At 39.6% G+C, this 17,931-nt stretch overlaps 1 protein-coding gene across 12 annotated transcripts in view; it reads right to left on the reverse strand.

Annotated features, from left to right (window-relative positions):
* FOXN3 (forkhead box N3) overlaps positions 1-17,931 on the reverse strand; it is a 526,046-nt gene that overhangs the window by 144,381 nt on the left and 363,734 nt on the right. For all 12 annotated transcript variants that reach the window (XM_069085960.1, XM_069085967.1, XM_069085958.1 and 9 more), the window contains one exon: positions 1,381-1,445. In XM_069085960.1, the coding sequence (XP_068942061.1) occupies positions 1,381-1,445 (65 nt within the window). The remainder of the gene's footprint in view (positions 1-1,380; positions 1,446-17,931) is intronic.

Below are 17,931 nucleotides of genomic sequence, written 5' to 3' on the forward strand. Positions count from 1 at the left end.
TCTATAAATTCTGTGGAAATTACTTTGATCAGAAGTTCAAATATTGGAGTAAAAATTGTAACAATCCCTTGAAATTAACAAGAAAGACTGAGGCTTAATTTCTTACTGCTTTCTATTTCGATTGGCTACATAAAAAATGGACCCTTAAAAAAATGTGCTCACTGATTACAGATAGAGCTATCAACAGAGGCTTTCATTCTCCTGCCAACATTTTGGAGACATAATATGGTCATTAAGATTAGCGTTAATGGAACCTACCTGCTGAAAGCCAGCTGGTATAGAGAAGAAAAGCAAAGGAACTCCAAAGTTCACTGATTTCATAGCCTCCTGATAATGCAGACACCAAATTATTCAGCCTATAGCACAACAACAAGGTCATTCAATTGCACACACTATGTGAGCTGCTTTTACAATCTTAAGGTAAAATGTATTTCTGGAAGTTGTTATTACACTCCCTACACAGAAGAGTGGTGTTAGGCCTGCACCTTTTAGGGAAAAGCGACTTAAAAGTATGACTACTAACTCAAACTCCTCATCTCCCACTCAGAAAAGCTATCAATCAAAAATTTTGATAGAAGAAAAGTATTGATAGATGCCACAATTCCGAATCCCAGCTAGTGAAGAGATGTTAGAGAGAAGACTAAGCTGTTCTTGGTACACCACCAGCTTCCAACCATCCACGCAAATGGTATGGATGACCTTAAATATTGGTTCCCCCAAACTTTTTCAATTTGGGATTTAGGTGAATATTTGCCCATACAACTTAGTTTTCTTTAAGCAGATGGTAAAGGGAATTTACATTCCCTGAGGGTGTGAGCAAAGTTCTGGGGGAAGGCAGCTGAAGAGTGAGGTTCCATATTCCTGGAATGGGGTTGGGGTAGAGGGAAGAACAAACAAAGTAAATAATTCACTTTTGGAAAACTACTTTGTCAAGTCTGAAGATAAACCGAACACTGTTAAAATATACCAATAAGTCCCTGAATGCCATCACAGCTTGCTAAATAGCACAGACATATGAAAAAGCAAAAAGGGGAACCTTCATAAAGGAGCTGACTTTACTGATCTTGTTTCTGCTGCTATCACTCCATGAAGACCACACAATCCCAATTCCACCAAGAAAGCCAAACACAGCTGGAACTTATAACTAGCAAGGCAACATCCCAAGAAATGACAAGATGGAGACATGTATTTCTATCATCTCAAACTAGTAATTCATCATTTCCAAGAGACTGAAGGAGAAAACAAATAGAAGGAAATAAAATGATCCAACCCACAGAACTCCTCATTTTCCAGAATGAGGACATCCATTGTGAGAAAAATTCATCTTTGCTACAATTAAGGAACAATGGTAGGAAAAATAAATGACAGCTGGGGGCCTACCTTGTAGAAGGGCTCCATTTCTCTTGAAAAAGGTGCTTCCCGGCCAGATGGGTGGACCTGATGTGCTAAAACAGAATAAGAAATGAGCATCAAGTTTATTTTATTTGCACTTAGTCACTTACCAGCATTATTATTTGCACACAAAAATCCTAAAGAAGCCATAAGAAGTCTTTCTTAACTCTGCATTCCTTATTACTCAAGGTAAGTCCACCCATCTCTCATTAAAACTAGCTTTTGCCTTTCACTAACCTCAGTGTGTTTGTGTGTATTCTCTGACTCTTTCTTTGAATTACAGTATTTTACGCTCATGGGAACTTATTATTACTTTCTTTTAACCTATTTTTCCTTTTATGCCAATTACTGGATTTTTTTTTTGGTTTCATGGCTTTAGTTCCTAGTCTCTTTTATGGGCTGTCCCATAAGTCTTAGTGATGTTCCAATCTTTAATAGCAGCTTTATATTACTTAATAATATTATTAATATAACCAAGACTTTTGGGATGCAGTGTGTCTTATCAATTTCATGCATTAAAGTACTGCAATTCTATCTTCTCCACTAGATTTAAAAGATGTACACAGAACCATAGTTTCAGAAGACAGATGGGGGGAAAAGGAGAAAAACAGAAAGATTTCACAGAAACTCCAGCTGCTTTTAATAGCTGAATATTTACCTTATTTTTTCTTTTTTTCTGTATCTAGAATTTATTTATTTTTAGTTTTCAACATTCATTTCCCTAAGATTTTCAAATTTTCTCCCCATCTCTTCCCTACCCTCACCCCAAGACAGCAACATACTGATTACCCCTTCCCCCAGTCTGCCCTCTCTTATATCCCCGCCCTCCCCATCCTCCCCATCTTTCATCCTCTTCCCCTTTACTTTCTTGTAGTGCAAGATGGATTTCTATACCCCAATGCCTGTATATCTTATCTCTCATTTGCATGTAAAAACAATTTTTTAAACAGTTGCTTTTAAAACTTTGAGTTCCAGATTCTCTCCCTTCTTCCCTCCTCACACACTCCCATTGGGAAGACAAGCAATCCAATATAGGTTAGACATGTGTAGTTATACAAAACATTTCCATAGTAGTCATACTGTGAAAGACTAACTACATTTCCCTCCATCCTATGCTGCCCCTCATTTATTTTATTTTCTTCTTTGACCCTGTCCCTTTTGAAAAGTGTTTGTTTCTAACTCTACCCCCTCCGCCAGTCTGTCCTCCTTTCTATCATCCCCCATCTCACACCCTTCTCCCCCCTACTTTTGTTTACCCTATTTTAAAATAAGTAATGAGATGAAGTGCACTAGAATGAACTGAGAGTGTCTAAGTCAGGAAGACTGAGGTTCAAGTCCCACTTATAATCCATAAGAAATCTTGGCGAATCACTTAACCTTTGTGTATCACAGGCACTCATCACTACCATGTACAGGACAGGAGCTGACCTGTATGGGTAAAGGAGGTTTCCTCACTGAGAATTTCCTAGCTTCATGAAATCACAGGTCCGGACAGGAATAAAAAAAAAATTATACCAAAATGGTTTTGATAAATACTGAGACTTAAATGGGGAATGAAGAAGGCTTTTGAGTCAAGGAATGGGTTTAGGTGAATTTCATAAAGCACTCGGCCAAAAACACTGCTTTATCAAAACTGAAACGCTGTGCAAAGTGGTTCTGCCCACGAATACGGTGAGCGACAGAATGTCGTCAGCCTCTGTGTGTGTGTGCGTATACTTGTATACAAACACATAAATCTAAATATGTGTGCACATACGTACACATGTTGGATGGAACAAGAGGCCAGCAAGTCAGACGTGTATATGAGGAACAAGACGGCTACGTGGCACCATGAACTGAGTCAGGAGAACCTGAGCTCCAATCTGGCCTCAGACTCCTGACACTTACTATCTGTGTGACCTTGGGAAAGTCACTTAACCCTAATTACCCTGCCTTCCCTCTCCAAAAGAGAAAAAAAAAGACATCCATAGGATAAACAGACTTTTAGTATGAGAGACGTATAGCGGAACATTTCCTCTCTTTTTTAAAACCAGAAACAGTGGTCAGATGGTAACTTAATAGGGCAACATGGTATAGCGTATACACAGAATGCTGGCCTGGGAATCAGAAGATCTGAGTTTGAGTCTCAGGTCTCTTACTGACTATGTGACTGACCTGGACATGGTCCCAGTTTTCCTTATGTGTTTTAGCTAACCTTATGGACTCCTCCATTTTAACCCTCCTAAAAAAAGTCCACGCAAGGCCATGTAGGTAGTATGCACTCAGACTTAAAAGGGTACTTAATATACAAAAAAAGATCCTCAAATGTTAAAATTACATAAAACATGCCAGGAAACAAAACATGTGTCAATGAGAATTTTTTAAACAATGAGCATATTTTCAAAAAGCGTATGAAATGAAAACAATAAAATAATGGCAGTTTTTCTAGTGTTTTGGAGGGTTAGAAAACTATTGTAATGTGTATTCTTGTTTTATAGTTAGTCAGTCAATAAATATTTACTAAATGTCCATCACGTGTCAGGCACTGTGCTAAGCGCTAGGGATACAAAGAAAGGCGAAAGCCAGTGCTGCCCTCGAGGAGGTCGCAATCTAAATGGGGGAGACAACAAGCAAACAAGTATGTACAAGCAAGCTATAGAGAGGAGAAGAGGAAGTAAGAAAGAGAGGGAGGGCACTACAATTAAGAGGGGTTCAGAAAGGATTCCTGTAGAAGATGGGGAAAGTGGGCAAAGTCGTTTGCCCAACATTACACAACTAGTTTAAGTGCTGGAGTCAGGAGATCTGGCTCTCAATGAAGCATTGTTTCCATTATCAGTATACTGCAGTGCAGATAAAAATACATCTGATAGACTGTGTGGTGGTTTTTACTGCCTCCTCTGCCCTTAGTGCTTCCTCCGCTCCACAAACAGGCCTGCGAGCCAAAGAAGGGAGCCAAGGTTTGCACTAACAACAGATGGACCTACTGTGGCTCTTATAGCTGCGGGCTGCAAATCAGGAAACATATTTCTCTTCCACCTGACTCCAGCTCTCCAAACATTTGAGGTTCAAAGAAAAAAGAATTAAAAGGCATACAATGGTTTTATATGATCTCAAAATCTTACCCTTCTGTAGGAAGTCTTTACCAACTTTCTTAATCTAAGTGCCTTCCCACGGAGACTATCTTCAACTGATTCTGCCTATATCTTGTTTGTCTACAGCTGTTTGCATGCCATCTCTCCCATTGGACTGTGAGGTCCTTGAGAGCAAGGGACTTTGGCCTTTCTTTGTCTTCCTAGAACTTAGCCTAGCAGGAGCTTAGTGAATTCTTGTTGACTCTTAACTACCCTAGCAAACAACCAATTTTACAATCTACTTCTTATTAGAAAATAGTAAACATCAATTTCTCTACTACCAACATTGCTTCCTGTGATTTACAAAGTTGTTTATCATTTGGGTTGCATGTGTTTCTTTAAAACATTGCTATCCCCAAGGACTTGTTAATTGAAGTATCATCTTATATTTCCTCAGAATACAGAGAGGCCACTTCCCTATCAGATCATTCAGAATGCTGCTTTATTCTGACTTTTCCAAAGAGGAAGTGACATTAGAGAGATAGAAAAGAGAAGGCAGACAGATTCTGTTCATTCATTCCTTTGTTCAATATATATTTACTAAGTAAGCAAAGGTGCTTTACTAAGGTAGTAAGTCCCTACTATGTGCAAGACTCTGCCTAAGTCCTGGAGAAGAAAAAATATGGCAAATAGAATATGGCCTGTGCAATCAACACGTTTTTGTTTTACATATTCTCAATTTGTAAACATCAAGATGATTTCTGAGTGATTCAGATATATAAGACAAAATGCAGCAGAATTTAAGGATGCCAACATTCTTTTAGAAGCCATTGCTGTGCCAGGTACCTTGGCGCAGGTACCAAGCATAACAGCATATGCCGGTAGAGGCTGAGATTGGGGGATTGCTGAATTTCTGAGTACTGAGCTACAGTTGGGCTAAAATCAGCTGGGTGTCTATACTAAGTCTGGCACCAGTATTGTGAACCCTGGGGAGAAGAGGGATACCAGGCTACCTATGGAGGGGCAAGGCAAAACAGCTCAGGTTAGAAAAACAGAGCAAGTTAAAGCTTCAGTACCTTTTACTACTGGAATTTGCGACTGAATTTCTAAGCCTGAATGAGAGAGAGGCCAAGTCTTTTAAAAAAAAAAAAAGTCACTTTTCTGGTAATTTTTAAAAAATATAATTCTGGTAATTAGGGGAATCCTGCCTCTTTATATTAGAAAAAAAAAAAGCTTACCTATCAGGTACACAATTTAAGTTACTTCACCAATGGGAGAGATAAATTTGTCCTGAATTGTCGATTCAATTCAGCAACAAACATTTATTATGTCAAGGTCTGTACTAGATGGTGGAAGGTATTAAGGTAAAACAAAAACACCAACAAAATAGTCCTTCACCTCAGGTAGCTTACATTCTATTGTGTAAGTACAACAGTACAGATGTGAGCAAACATACTGTGTTTTCAAAGTACTTTCAAGGAGAGGGTACTAAAAACAGGCTTGTGAATTCAGAACAGAGCTCACACAGAGGTGGTATGTACTGTTGCTGTTTGTCCTTCATTCTGGAAGAGAACCATGACATCAGGGGGGTGATGCCATGACTCGCAAGTGACTTGGATTTAAGTGGGGGAGGGCTGTGCAAGGTCACCAGCCTCGCTTTCTCCTTAGGAGCCATCTGGGTCCGGTGACAAGATCAGGATGACTGGAGATGGCCCCCCAGGCAATGCACAAGATGAGCACTGAAGGAATCTATTAAGTCAGTTTGACTGGAATGGAGAATATATGAAAGGGACTGATATGAACTTAAGTATGATACCCATGGAAAACGCACAGGCGATAGAATCAAATTGAAGCACTTTAAGTAGAGGATTTCATTTTATATCCTAAAGAAAACAGGGAACCATGGGAGATCTGAACTGTGGTGAAGTGGTCAGAGAGGTGTTGAAAATGGATTGGAAACAGGAAGGACTGGAAGCTGGGACATCAATTGGGAGTCCACTGCAGAAGCCCAGGAAAGAGGCAGTGACAGAGCTTGATTAAAGATGTTGGTTGAATGAACAGAGAGGAGATAAATGGATGAGATGCTGTAGAGGTATAAATGACAAGATTTGGTCACTGATTTGACCAGAGGGTGGAGGGGAAGATCTAGGGAAGAATTAAATAAGATTCCAAAGGTATAACTGAGTAATTAATAGGTAAGTTCAGAGGATGAATGGCATTGGTGGTTGGTGCTATTGGACATGTTAAGTTTGTGAAGCCTATGGGATATCCAGAAGAGATGTCTAACATGCAACTGGAAATGTCAGACTGGAATTTAGGAGAGAGATTTAAGGTCCTAAATCTATACAGTCATCCCCTCCACATTGAGACTTTTCCAACTGCAGTTTCAATATACTGCAGGTTGGCATAAGAAATTAAATGGAAATTTTGGGGGAGTTTTGAAGAAGTTGCAGACAACACAGAAAAAAATTTAGAAACTCAGAAATGCATAAAATATATGTATGGTATTGTATAATATCAATATTTTATCTCTTAATACCATAATAATTCAGACTTCTTCTCTGGTACAAAAGGAGGGCCAAAAAATTTTATGTGGATTTTCTAGATTTCAGGGTGCTGTGTCCCTAACACTTAGGCACCCCTTCCCCCAATGTGGAAGAGATAACGGTATAGATTCGGGAGTCATCTGCATAGAGATGACAACTGAACTAATATTAACCATAAGATCATTAAGTAAGAGAATAGAGAGAAGGTCAAGGACAGAGCCTTGGGGGATACCCACACTTAGTAAGTGGGAGGAAAGAGATGATTGAGCAAAAGATACAGAGAATTATTAGACAGAAGGAGAACTAAGAGAGGATAATGTCACAGAGGCCAAGGGAGACTTTCTGAGAGAAGAGAATGATTTGCCATGCCAGAAGTGGAAGGAAAGCAAAACAGAGTAAAAGACCACTGAATTTCAACAATAATAATATTAGACATTTATACTGAGATTTCGGGTTTGCAAAGTACTTTTCATATATTATTTAAATTTAGTAGTCAAGAGATCATTGGAAACCTAGCAGAGAGTAGTTTCACTTGAGGAATGGGTCTGAAGCACACACTTAACATAGTGTACAACCCTCTATAGGAGTGGAAAGGAAGAGAGAACAATATCCTGAGTAAGGAGCCATCCACATTCTTTCAATAAAACTTTGTAAACAATGGTAAGCATTCCCAGGAGAACTATATGGGGTGAAGGGTCTACAGCTTATATAATCTAAGAACAGAACAACACTCACTTGCTTTCCAAGCCTGCTCTGACAAATGAGATCATCACCCACAATATTATACTTTTCTTTGACAGAGAGACCCTCAAAGTAACAGCCCAGAAATGCCAAGCCTGGGTGATGAGAAGAATGGTGGTACTATACAGGCGAAAGGAGCGAGGTTGGAAGAGAAGGCAGGAATCAGAGGAACCTGTCTAGTTACTAACTGGTTGTATGACCCTGGGCAAGTTACTTTCCTTCTCTGGACCTTAGTTTACTTTTCTGTAAAATTACAGGACTAATTTATACCCAGATAACCTCTTAAGTCCTAGAAATATATGAATAGGAATTCAGATGAGGTATCTGGTGCCTTTAATATCTGGAGTATGAGACAACCTGCATGCATCCAAGGAGAGATGATAACCTCCTGTTAAACACTGGAATTTTCAGGGATCATATCTGTTTGTGGCTAATACTTCTAGGCAAAGAGACCCCAAAGAGGAAGAAGTAGATGCTCACAGGAGGCGGTAGGGAAGAGGAAGAAGATGGGGCTACTCCTCGCTCCCAAATTTTGGGATGGCTGTTGACACTGAGAAGACAGTTCACTTCCACCACAGAAGGGATGGGGAAGAATCAAAGCTGCTTGCAGAGTCTGGGAGATGAAACACACAACACGTGAAAAGACAACTATCCTGAAAAGAAACAGGCCAGTAAGCATAGGATCACAGAGCACAAATGCAATAGATAAAGAACATGGGGCTGCTAAATCTGAGTCAGAAGGGACAGTAGAGGCTATCTACTCTTAGTCTAAAACTATTATTTGAATGAGAATCCCTTCTACACACTGCCCAAGGGCTCTCTTTGAAGACCTCTAGGGATAGGAAACTACAATCAACAAGCCATCATGCTGTAGGGTGTAGTGTGTAACAGTAGGATATGAAGTCAGAAAGACCTGGGTCCAAATACTACATTAGATAATACTAGCTGAATGATTCTGAGTATGTCACTTGACCTCTTTGGGCTTCAGTTTCCTAAGGGTAAAATGAGGAGTTTGGACTCAAGAACCTCTAAAGGTCCCTTCCAGCTAGAAAAGTTTGTGATCCTATGATATGCCCATACCACCATTGGCATGGCACTATTCCAAGTTTTTTCATTAATCAATCTGCCACTCTCCCCACTGCTCACATCTCTGCTCCCTGAAGCTGCTTATCCCTTCTTCATCCCAGTGGCTTCCTTCTGTTGATTATTTCCGATTTATCCTGCATAGATCTTCTCTGTTCATGGTGGTTGACCTGTCCCCCATTAGGCTGGGAGCTCTCCAAGGGCAGGGACTCTCTTTCACCTTTCTTTTTATCCCTGGTGTTCAGCACAGTGCCCAGAACATAGGAAGCACTTGAAAAATGTTTATGGACTGATTGAAGTCAAACAGAATAGTTCTAATTCCTTTTTCCACAAAATACTTGAATACCTCCATCTGCTCTCCTTGAATCCCCAGTTCCTTGGATGAGCTTAAAATCTTCAAGCTTTTCCTAGTAATTTTCCTCTGGACTTTATCCAGCTAATCAATGCCATTCCTACAAAGTAGCACTTAATCAAAAAGGAACATAACATTCTGGATTGGTCCAACCAGGGCAAGCAAATCCAAAATATTACCTTCATCTTCCTGGAAGCCAGGCCTGACTAAAATGACACTGGGCAGCTAGGTGGTGCAGTGGATAGAGCACTGGGCCTGGAGTCAGGAAGACCCACCTTCCTGAGTTCAAATCTGGCCTTAGACACTTACCAGCTCTGTGACCATAGGCAAGTCACTTAATCCTATTTGCCTCACTTTCCTCACATATAAAATGAGATGGAGAAGGAAATGGCAAACCATTTCAGTATCTGTGCCAAGAAAACCCGGCTGAAGCAACTCTACAACGACGACAAGAAGACAGCACTAGCATTTCTGGCTATCATCTTATATGGGATTTGACTGGTATCATGAGATTTGCAGCTCAGAGAAACAATTTTGAAAGAGAAAGACAGAGACAGACAGAAAAACACAGACATAGTCCATCCATGAATACCTACATTACCTAGAGATACGTAGAATACCTAGAGATATATCTCAGCGCTGAAAGTGACCTCAGACTGTCACAATCTTTGGGCTGTAAGACAGACATCTGGGGAGTTTTGAGAAAGAAAGAGAGACAGACAGAAAAAGTCCATGTATGCATACCTATATATGCACATACATATCTATATACACGTGACATTAATCAGTCAATAAAAATAGATTGAGCACCTCCTATGTGCTAGGCACTGTGCTAAAGCACAGAGAGTGCACAAAAAGAGGCAAAAGACAGCCCCTGCCCTCAAAGAGCTCACTCCCCTCACCCCCACATGCACAAACATTTTTATGTATGTATATATATAAAAAATACAAGAACATATGTAAGTGCTTTGCAAATCTTAAAGTGCTATATAAACGCTAGCCATTTTTCCTTGTTGTCATTATTATCATCAATTGCATGAGCCAGACAGCAACATCAATAAGGGGCGCAAAATTCTCAGCCCCACCCAGGACTTAAGCCAAGAATCCCTGGGATGACAGGAGAAAATGAAGAGAGCTGAACTGTGGCAGGATCAAGGTGGGCCTTGAGGGCCCCTGCAGGCATTCTGGAACATAAAACTAGGACTAAAGCTATGGATCATGAATACCTCTTCAAACACAGGGGAAAGTTTCAAGTCTCTGTCCCCAGTTTTCCTTCCTCATCCCTGTCTACTAACAGGTACTGTAGGTACTGTACCATATACAACGCATTTGTTTTGACTAAGTATTTCTAGTATCCCAATTTGCCTCAAATACAAGGTATCCCAAAAGTCTTATTGCAATGTTAGGCTATTAAACCTTAATATTCAAAGTAAAGAGATGAGGAATGACTAAGAAGGTAAGGTTTCCCTAAAAGAAGTGATTTTGGAGACAGGGATTTTGGACAGTCATAGTGACTTACAAGTATTTCAGAACTGGAAAAAAAAAAAACCCAAACCTTGAGATAATTTGTAGAAACTCACATTTCGAAAGGGACATAATTTAAGAGAGTGTGCCAAAGCAAAAAATACGTAAAAAGGAAACATCTTTTTATATTTAAAATAGTCCTCTGCAGTAACTACTAGATATAAATCTACCTTTCACATGATTATGTCAAAGTAAATCCATGCAAACATAAAAGATTTATTGTATGACTGATTTCAATGCATTATTAATATAGAAGAATAAGTGAAGAACGCAGTACTCAGTACTAGGGTCTATCAGACTTTCACAAGTCACGGTCCCTACCCTTGTGGGGCTCACATTCTAGCAGGGAGATATCAACACAGATAATTCTAATTTTCATGCACAATTTTATATGACAAGTACACAGGAAAGTTATAAAATGAGAAACTAATCTAGCAAAAACGACAGAAAAAGCACGGCAGTTAGCATCAGAGGACCTGGGTTTAAATCCAGAGTTTAACAACTATACCTTTGTGACCTCAGAGAGGTCCCAGTTCCTTCATCTGGAAGATAAGAGGGCTGGACTAGTTTATTTGTAAGGCATGTTCTAGCTCTGAATGCTTCAATTTATGACCCATGTGAGATGTGAGGGGGATAGCCATTACCCATCCAACATTATCCTTTTAAATGCTACTAAATATCTATTTAGTATTATTATTATTATTAATAGTATTAGTAATTAATAGTTAATAGTATTATAAATTTACCTTGTAAATACTATTAAATACTAAAAATTCACAAAAAGTGGGGTGCCGGTGAGAGAGTAGGGGGTGAAGTTTATTAATACACTGACAATCTATAAAAAGGGAAGAGTGAAGGTCCCTTATGCTTCATCAGTACTTTGAGTAAAGGAGTCCAACAGGACAAGAGGCCTTGTCACCAAAGGCCTGATTTAAAGGGGGAGGGGACCTTGGAGGTCAGGTCATCTGATCCACCCCATTCATTTTGTAGATGAGAAACTGAGGCCTCATAGAAGCAAAGCCACATATTCATGACACTGGACGAGCAGAGGGCTAGTTATCCAGGTGGTGGGTACTGCTTTGGAAACTACAGGCCAAATTATATGAACTGGTATAAAGTCATCCTGCCCAAATAAATCAATAATTCACAATTTAATTTCTAATCTTTCAAGATTTGCCTTTTATACTGCTCCATGTCTTTAGACTCTTAGCTATCTACATACTTATGAGAGAAAGCTGGAGATGATATATCTGGCTAGGAAACTATCCAAGGAAGGCAAAGTCCCAGGATAGAAAAAGCTATCAAGCTTACCATATGCAAGAGACAGATTAGAGAGCACATATTAGTAGAAACAATACCATATTGGTGGAGCAAATCTATCAAAAACTTTATTCCTTTGGTGTTCTAACAAGATGATTTGCCCTTTAGCTGGATAATACCCCTCCCCCCCTTTTTAAAAGAGGAACCCATAGGTTAAGAGGTTATTAGTGCCAGAAAGGCAATTTGAGAACTGGTATTTCAGTATATTGATCCGGTTGATCAGTAAGAGCCAGTCTAAGCGAGCGAGACCCAAGGGACCCGTGGCACCAATTTGAACAACAAGCTCTATTTCCAAGACAGATTCAGTATACTAAATGATTCCACCAAACTCTCACTTTCCAATGGACATAAGGCCAAACAGACAAGGGAACACCACGGACCCAATCAATGGTAACAGATGCCTAAGGCAACACTGGATACAAAGTATTTCTAATGTATTTCCTATATGAAGAGGATCACTGATTTAGCATTTATTCAGGACATGCTATATGCCAGGCATTGTGGTTAGAGCTGGGGATGCCTGGGGTTTCTTTTGGTCCACTGAGACCCATTGCCTCTCTCGGAGTCACGATACCATATTAGCAGTCACAAATGTACAGGCAGCATCTACTAAGTGGAATGGGAATAAAGAAAACGTGACTGGAACGACTAAGGTGTTTGTTATTAACTAGCACCAACAGCGACATCTCTCCCATGCTCAGTGGTGTGCTGGAGCGAACTCACATGGAGCCCACTGTTAAATCTTTAGTATGGGGGTGGCTAGGTGCCATAGTGAATAGAGCACTGGCCCTGGAGTCAGGAGGACCTGAGTTCAAATTCAGCCTGACACTTAACTTACTAGCCATGTGACCTTGGGCAAGTCACAACCCCAATTGCCCTCCAAAAAGAAAAAAAGATTAACTACATAAATAAATAAATCTTTAGTGTGATCACTTATACCTCAGAAATATATAAACGCCACAAAATAAGAGCCCGACTTATTGTTTAGCTGATTGAAAAGATTTAAGAAACTAATGGAGAACATATTAATAATGCAGGTAGAATTTAAAAGTGTGTCTTTTTCAGAGAGCTGATTATTAAACATTAATAATGCAGGTGGAATTTAAAAGTATGTCTTTTTCAGAGAGCTGATTATTAAACATTTATCAGCACACTCCTGCCTATCTCTGGATTTCCTTTGCACTACTGGTTATGAAAATCAAGCCAGATTCTGCCAAAACAACAACATCATAAACAACTACCATTTATATAGTGCATATTATTTGCCAAGGGCTTTGCTAAAAGCACTTTACAATTATTATCTCATTTGATCCTCATGACAACCCTGGGAGGTGGGTGCTACTACTATGCTCATTTACAAATGAGTAAACCGAGGCAAACTGAGGTTAAGTGACTTGCTTAGGGTCATTCAGCCTATAAAGGCTCAAGGTGGGATGTGAAGTCAGGTCTTCCTGGTTCCAGGTCCACTATCGATAGTTTAGAGTATTCAGAATCCAATGAGAGTGATGGGTTAGAGGGCTAGTGCAGTACCATATATACCAATCAAATGAAATAACAAATAAAACATGCTTCTCAAACCTTAAGACACTGCATAAATGCCAGCTGTTATATTACTATTATTACTGTCAGATTTGCTATGTGTTAGTAATGAACTACTTCCCCCTACCCCCTTTCTTTTTATACTTTATTACAAGGGATGGCTCTTCTGGGAAATGGGTGGGGGTAGAGAGATGCATTTTGGAAATGAAAGTGACCTAACAATCGAGACGTTTTTTTTTAAAAGAAAAAAAGTCCAGTGTGTACTGGCGTAGCAGGGGGTGGGGGTGGGGGTGGGGTATAAAACACACCATCCTGGTCTAATCTCAGGGCTCTGGGAAAAGGACTGTGTGTCCGCTCTGCCCTGAAGTCAATGCAGAAGTAACTTCTTGTAAACTTCTGAGAACTGGGAAGTGAAATCTAGGGGGCACTTCCTCAGCAGCTAACTTGCGTTCTCATGGAGATAAAGCAGAATCAAAGCAGGATGCTCAAAACCCCCCATTACATGCAATTACCTTGTAGTTTTTTTCACCACTACTGAAACATCAGGAAATGATAGGAGGGCAAACATTCTCTATATTTCACATCAACAAGGACCTCTTGTGTAAAAAAACATCTAATTTCTTAGAAAACAAATTTTTACTGCAGCATGCCTAGCCCACTAGACAGACCAGACCTCTGTGGTAAGACTTATAGTTAGCAGAAAGTTGTATATGCTTCAAGAGGAGAGCTTATCTCATAGTTCAACTGGAAACATTCTCACAGCTAACATACTTGCAAGAATCACAGAATGGCAGAGCTACAAGAGGTCTCAGAGTTCAAATCCAATCACTTTGTTTTATGGGTCTGGAAATTAAGACCCACTAGTATTATTCCAGGAATCCAGGTTCATCCTTTCTTCACTTTTTCTCACCTCTATTATCCAATGAGTTGCTGAGTTTTGTTGATTCTATATCAGGTTCCTTCTCATCATGCAGTCACCACCCTGGTCCAGGTCTGCCGTACATCTTGCTCAGCCTATTACAAAAACCTTCAATTTGGGTTCCTGAATTTTCATCTCTCTCCCCTCCAGTCTATCCTACATACAGATGTCAGAATCATCATTCTGAAGTACAAGCAGAAACTTCATTGAATTCTTACTGCCTCCAGCATAAAATGCAAACTCCTCAGCGAAATTTAAGGCTCTTCACAACCTGGCTTTAGGCTATCTTTCTAAGTTTATTGCATATTTCTTCCCTTTACACACTCTACTTTCTAGAAAAACCCTGAAACTCAATGTTCCATCTCCCAACTCCACATCTTTGCACAGGCTTTCCCTTAACACCAAATGCTAGGAATATATGCCCTTCCTGTTCTCTGCCTCTTAGAATGCGCAAATCTTCCAAAGACTGGATCATGTGCCATCTCACATACCACCGCCCAGCCTGGAGTCAAGTAGTCATGCAGACTCCTCTTTGTGAGTTCAAATCTGGCCTTGACACTTACTAGCTTTGTGACCTTGGGCAAGTCACTTTACCCATTTCCTCATCTGCAAAATAAGCTGGAGAAGGAAATGCCAAACCACGCCAGTATCTTTGCCAAGAAAACTTCATAGTCATGAAGAGTCAGACACAACTAAAAAACAGGTGAACCACAACTACCACCACCATCCCAGACAGGAAGGCCTCCCTCTTCCTCTCCTTCCTCACCAAGCACAGCAACTGTACACAAGCCAACACACAAATTTGTTTCACGTTATCTCCCCAGCAGAATGTCTCTTCCTTGAGGGAAAAAGCCTGTCTATTTTGTCTTTATATCCATAGGGATTTGTGAGTGGTATGTGCTTCAAAAACACTCACTGGATTGCTTTGGGAAGTGAAGCAGGGGCTAGCTAAAAGTCACAACGAGAATAGCAGCTTCAATACAGACAGCATTGTACTGTTCCAAAACACTTTACATAGATTATCTCATTTGCTCTCCAGAAAGATTCCTTGACACAGAGGTTCAAGCTAGGTGGTGGAGTGGGCAGAGTACTGGACCTGGAGTTAGGAAGTTTATTGTTATTCAGTCATTTTCAGTCATGTTCAACTCTTTGTGACCCCCTTTGGGGTTTTCTCTGTAAAGACACTAGAATGGTTTGCCATTTCCTTCTCTAGCTCATTTTATAGATAAGGAACTGAGGCAAACAGGGTTAAATGACTTGTCCGGGGTCACACAGCTTGGAAGGGTCTGAGGCTAGATTTGAATTCAGGAAGGTGAGTCTTTCTGACTCCAGGCCTGGCACAGTACCCTCTGGGCCACCTAGCTGCCAGCTACCTCAGTTTCCTCAGCAATAAAATGGGGATGATAGTACCTATCTCCTGAACTGATCCTCCCAGAGGATCAAATGAGACATTTGTAAAGTGCTGAGCACAATTTAGCACATATAATAGGCACTATCTAAATGTTAGCCATTATTATTACTTCTTTTATTCCTTTGTGAGAAACTAGATAATAGCACTTCTCTCTTTATCTCCTTGTCTCAATAGGAATATGACGGAGGCAATATGGCACAGTGGGAAGAGCACTGGATTCAGAGCAAGAGAAGTTCAGCTGAAATCTCAGCAGGGCCGAAGGATTGCATACATCTGTGCGATTGTGTGTCGCCTAACTTCTCTGAATCCCAGGTTTCTGATCAGTAACAATAGGGGGTTCAATTAGATACTCTCTTATGTCTCTTCCACAGTTAATTCTATGATCCCATAATTTTTTAAATAATGTTTTATTTCCCCCTAATTATATGTAAAAAAATTTAAATTCTTTTTTATTTTTAATAAATTTTCGGTTCCAAATTCTCTCCCTCCTTCCCCCCTGAGAAGGTGAGCAATCTGATATAGATTATACATGTGCAAGCACATGAAACATTTCCATAGTAGTCATTTTGAAGAAGAAAACTAGAAGTAAAGAAAGAAGAGAGAGAAAGAAAGAGAGAATATGCTTCAATCTGTATCAGACTCCATCAGTTTTCTCTCTGGAGGCAGAAGGCATTTTTCATCAGAAGTCTTTTGGGTCTGTCTTGGATCACTGTATTGCTGAGAATAGAGAAGTCATTCACAGTTGTTCATTGCATAAAATTGCTGTTACTATATACAATATTCTCCTGGTTTTACTCATTCACTCTGCATCAGCTCATGTAAGTCTTTCCAGGTTTTTCTCAAATCATCCACTTCAACATTTCTTATAACACAGTAATATTTCATTACAACTTGTTCAGCCATTCCTCATTTGATAGGCATTCCCTTAATTTCCAATTCCTAGCCATCACAAAAAGAACTGCTAGAAATACTTTTGTACAAATAGGTCTCTCCCTCCCCACCCTTTTTTAAACTTCTTTGGGATATAGACCTAGTAAGTGCTATCCTAAAATTTTTGTAAGGTTCATTAGAACACTGCTTAGGTCAGACTTATGGATGAACTATTTCTTTTAAATCAATGGATTAGAATAGATGACTTCACAAATATCATTCTTTATAAATTTCCACAGATCAAAATAGACAATTTTCACTTTGCAAAGGTATGACCTTTCAGGCTCATCCAAAGTAAACAGAGAGGAGAGTAAGTCGAAATGTATTGAGAATGGTCCCATCTCAGACTATGGGAATAGATGGAAATGCATTATTGAAATGATCATCAGAGTTACTGTCAAATGCCTCAAAAATCACAAGCAAAAGAAGTGTATGGTTACTCTGATAGGAGAACAGTGATTGTGTTTTAAGAAATGGAATCAGTATTGAGAGCTGAATTGAACATTTATTTTTTAAACTGGACATGCACTAGCTTCCCTGATTGTCAATGGCTGCCTAAAAGGAATAAACTAACTTAGCTACCCTTTGTTAAAGTCCTTTTCTTGCTTTATAAAACAACTCGGATGCTACTTCCAAGTCCCCTTTGACCTTCTACCCTAATCCTAATGTAGATAGACAGACAAACATAGATTAGAGAGAGAGAAATAGACAGACATTGGATATGAAGTCAGGAAGACCTAGTGTCAAAACCATCTTCAGGAATTTACTAGTTGTGTGACCACAAGTAGCTGTGTAACGATAAGCAAGTTCCTGGAATCTCTAAATCTATGTTTCTGCATCTGGAAAATGGGCCTCTCAGGTGTGTAGGGTAAAATGGGAGTGGGCACACATACAGGTCCCTCTATAATCTGTCCCTCCCTTATTTCCCATTCTCTTCCTGGTTATTCTCTTTGCAGGCTCTATCATATACTCTATAACTTCCTTCAAGAAGCAATGGTTTGCTATTTTCACTTTATTTTTTCATGTGTTTTTTTTTCCTTTTGTTCTGTCGTTTCTTTTACAACAGAACTAAATGTGGAAATGGTTTACATGATTGCACATGGATGCAATCTACATAATCTACA

This window comes from Petaurus breviceps, unplaced genomic scaffold, assembly GCF_028583685.1.
Source record: "Petaurus breviceps papuanus isolate PSGF00001 unplaced genomic scaffold, PetGlider_PUasm1.0 177, whole genome shotgun sequence".
Taxonomy (NCBI): domain Eukaryota; kingdom Metazoa; phylum Chordata; class Mammalia; order Diprotodontia; family Petauridae; genus Petaurus; species Petaurus breviceps.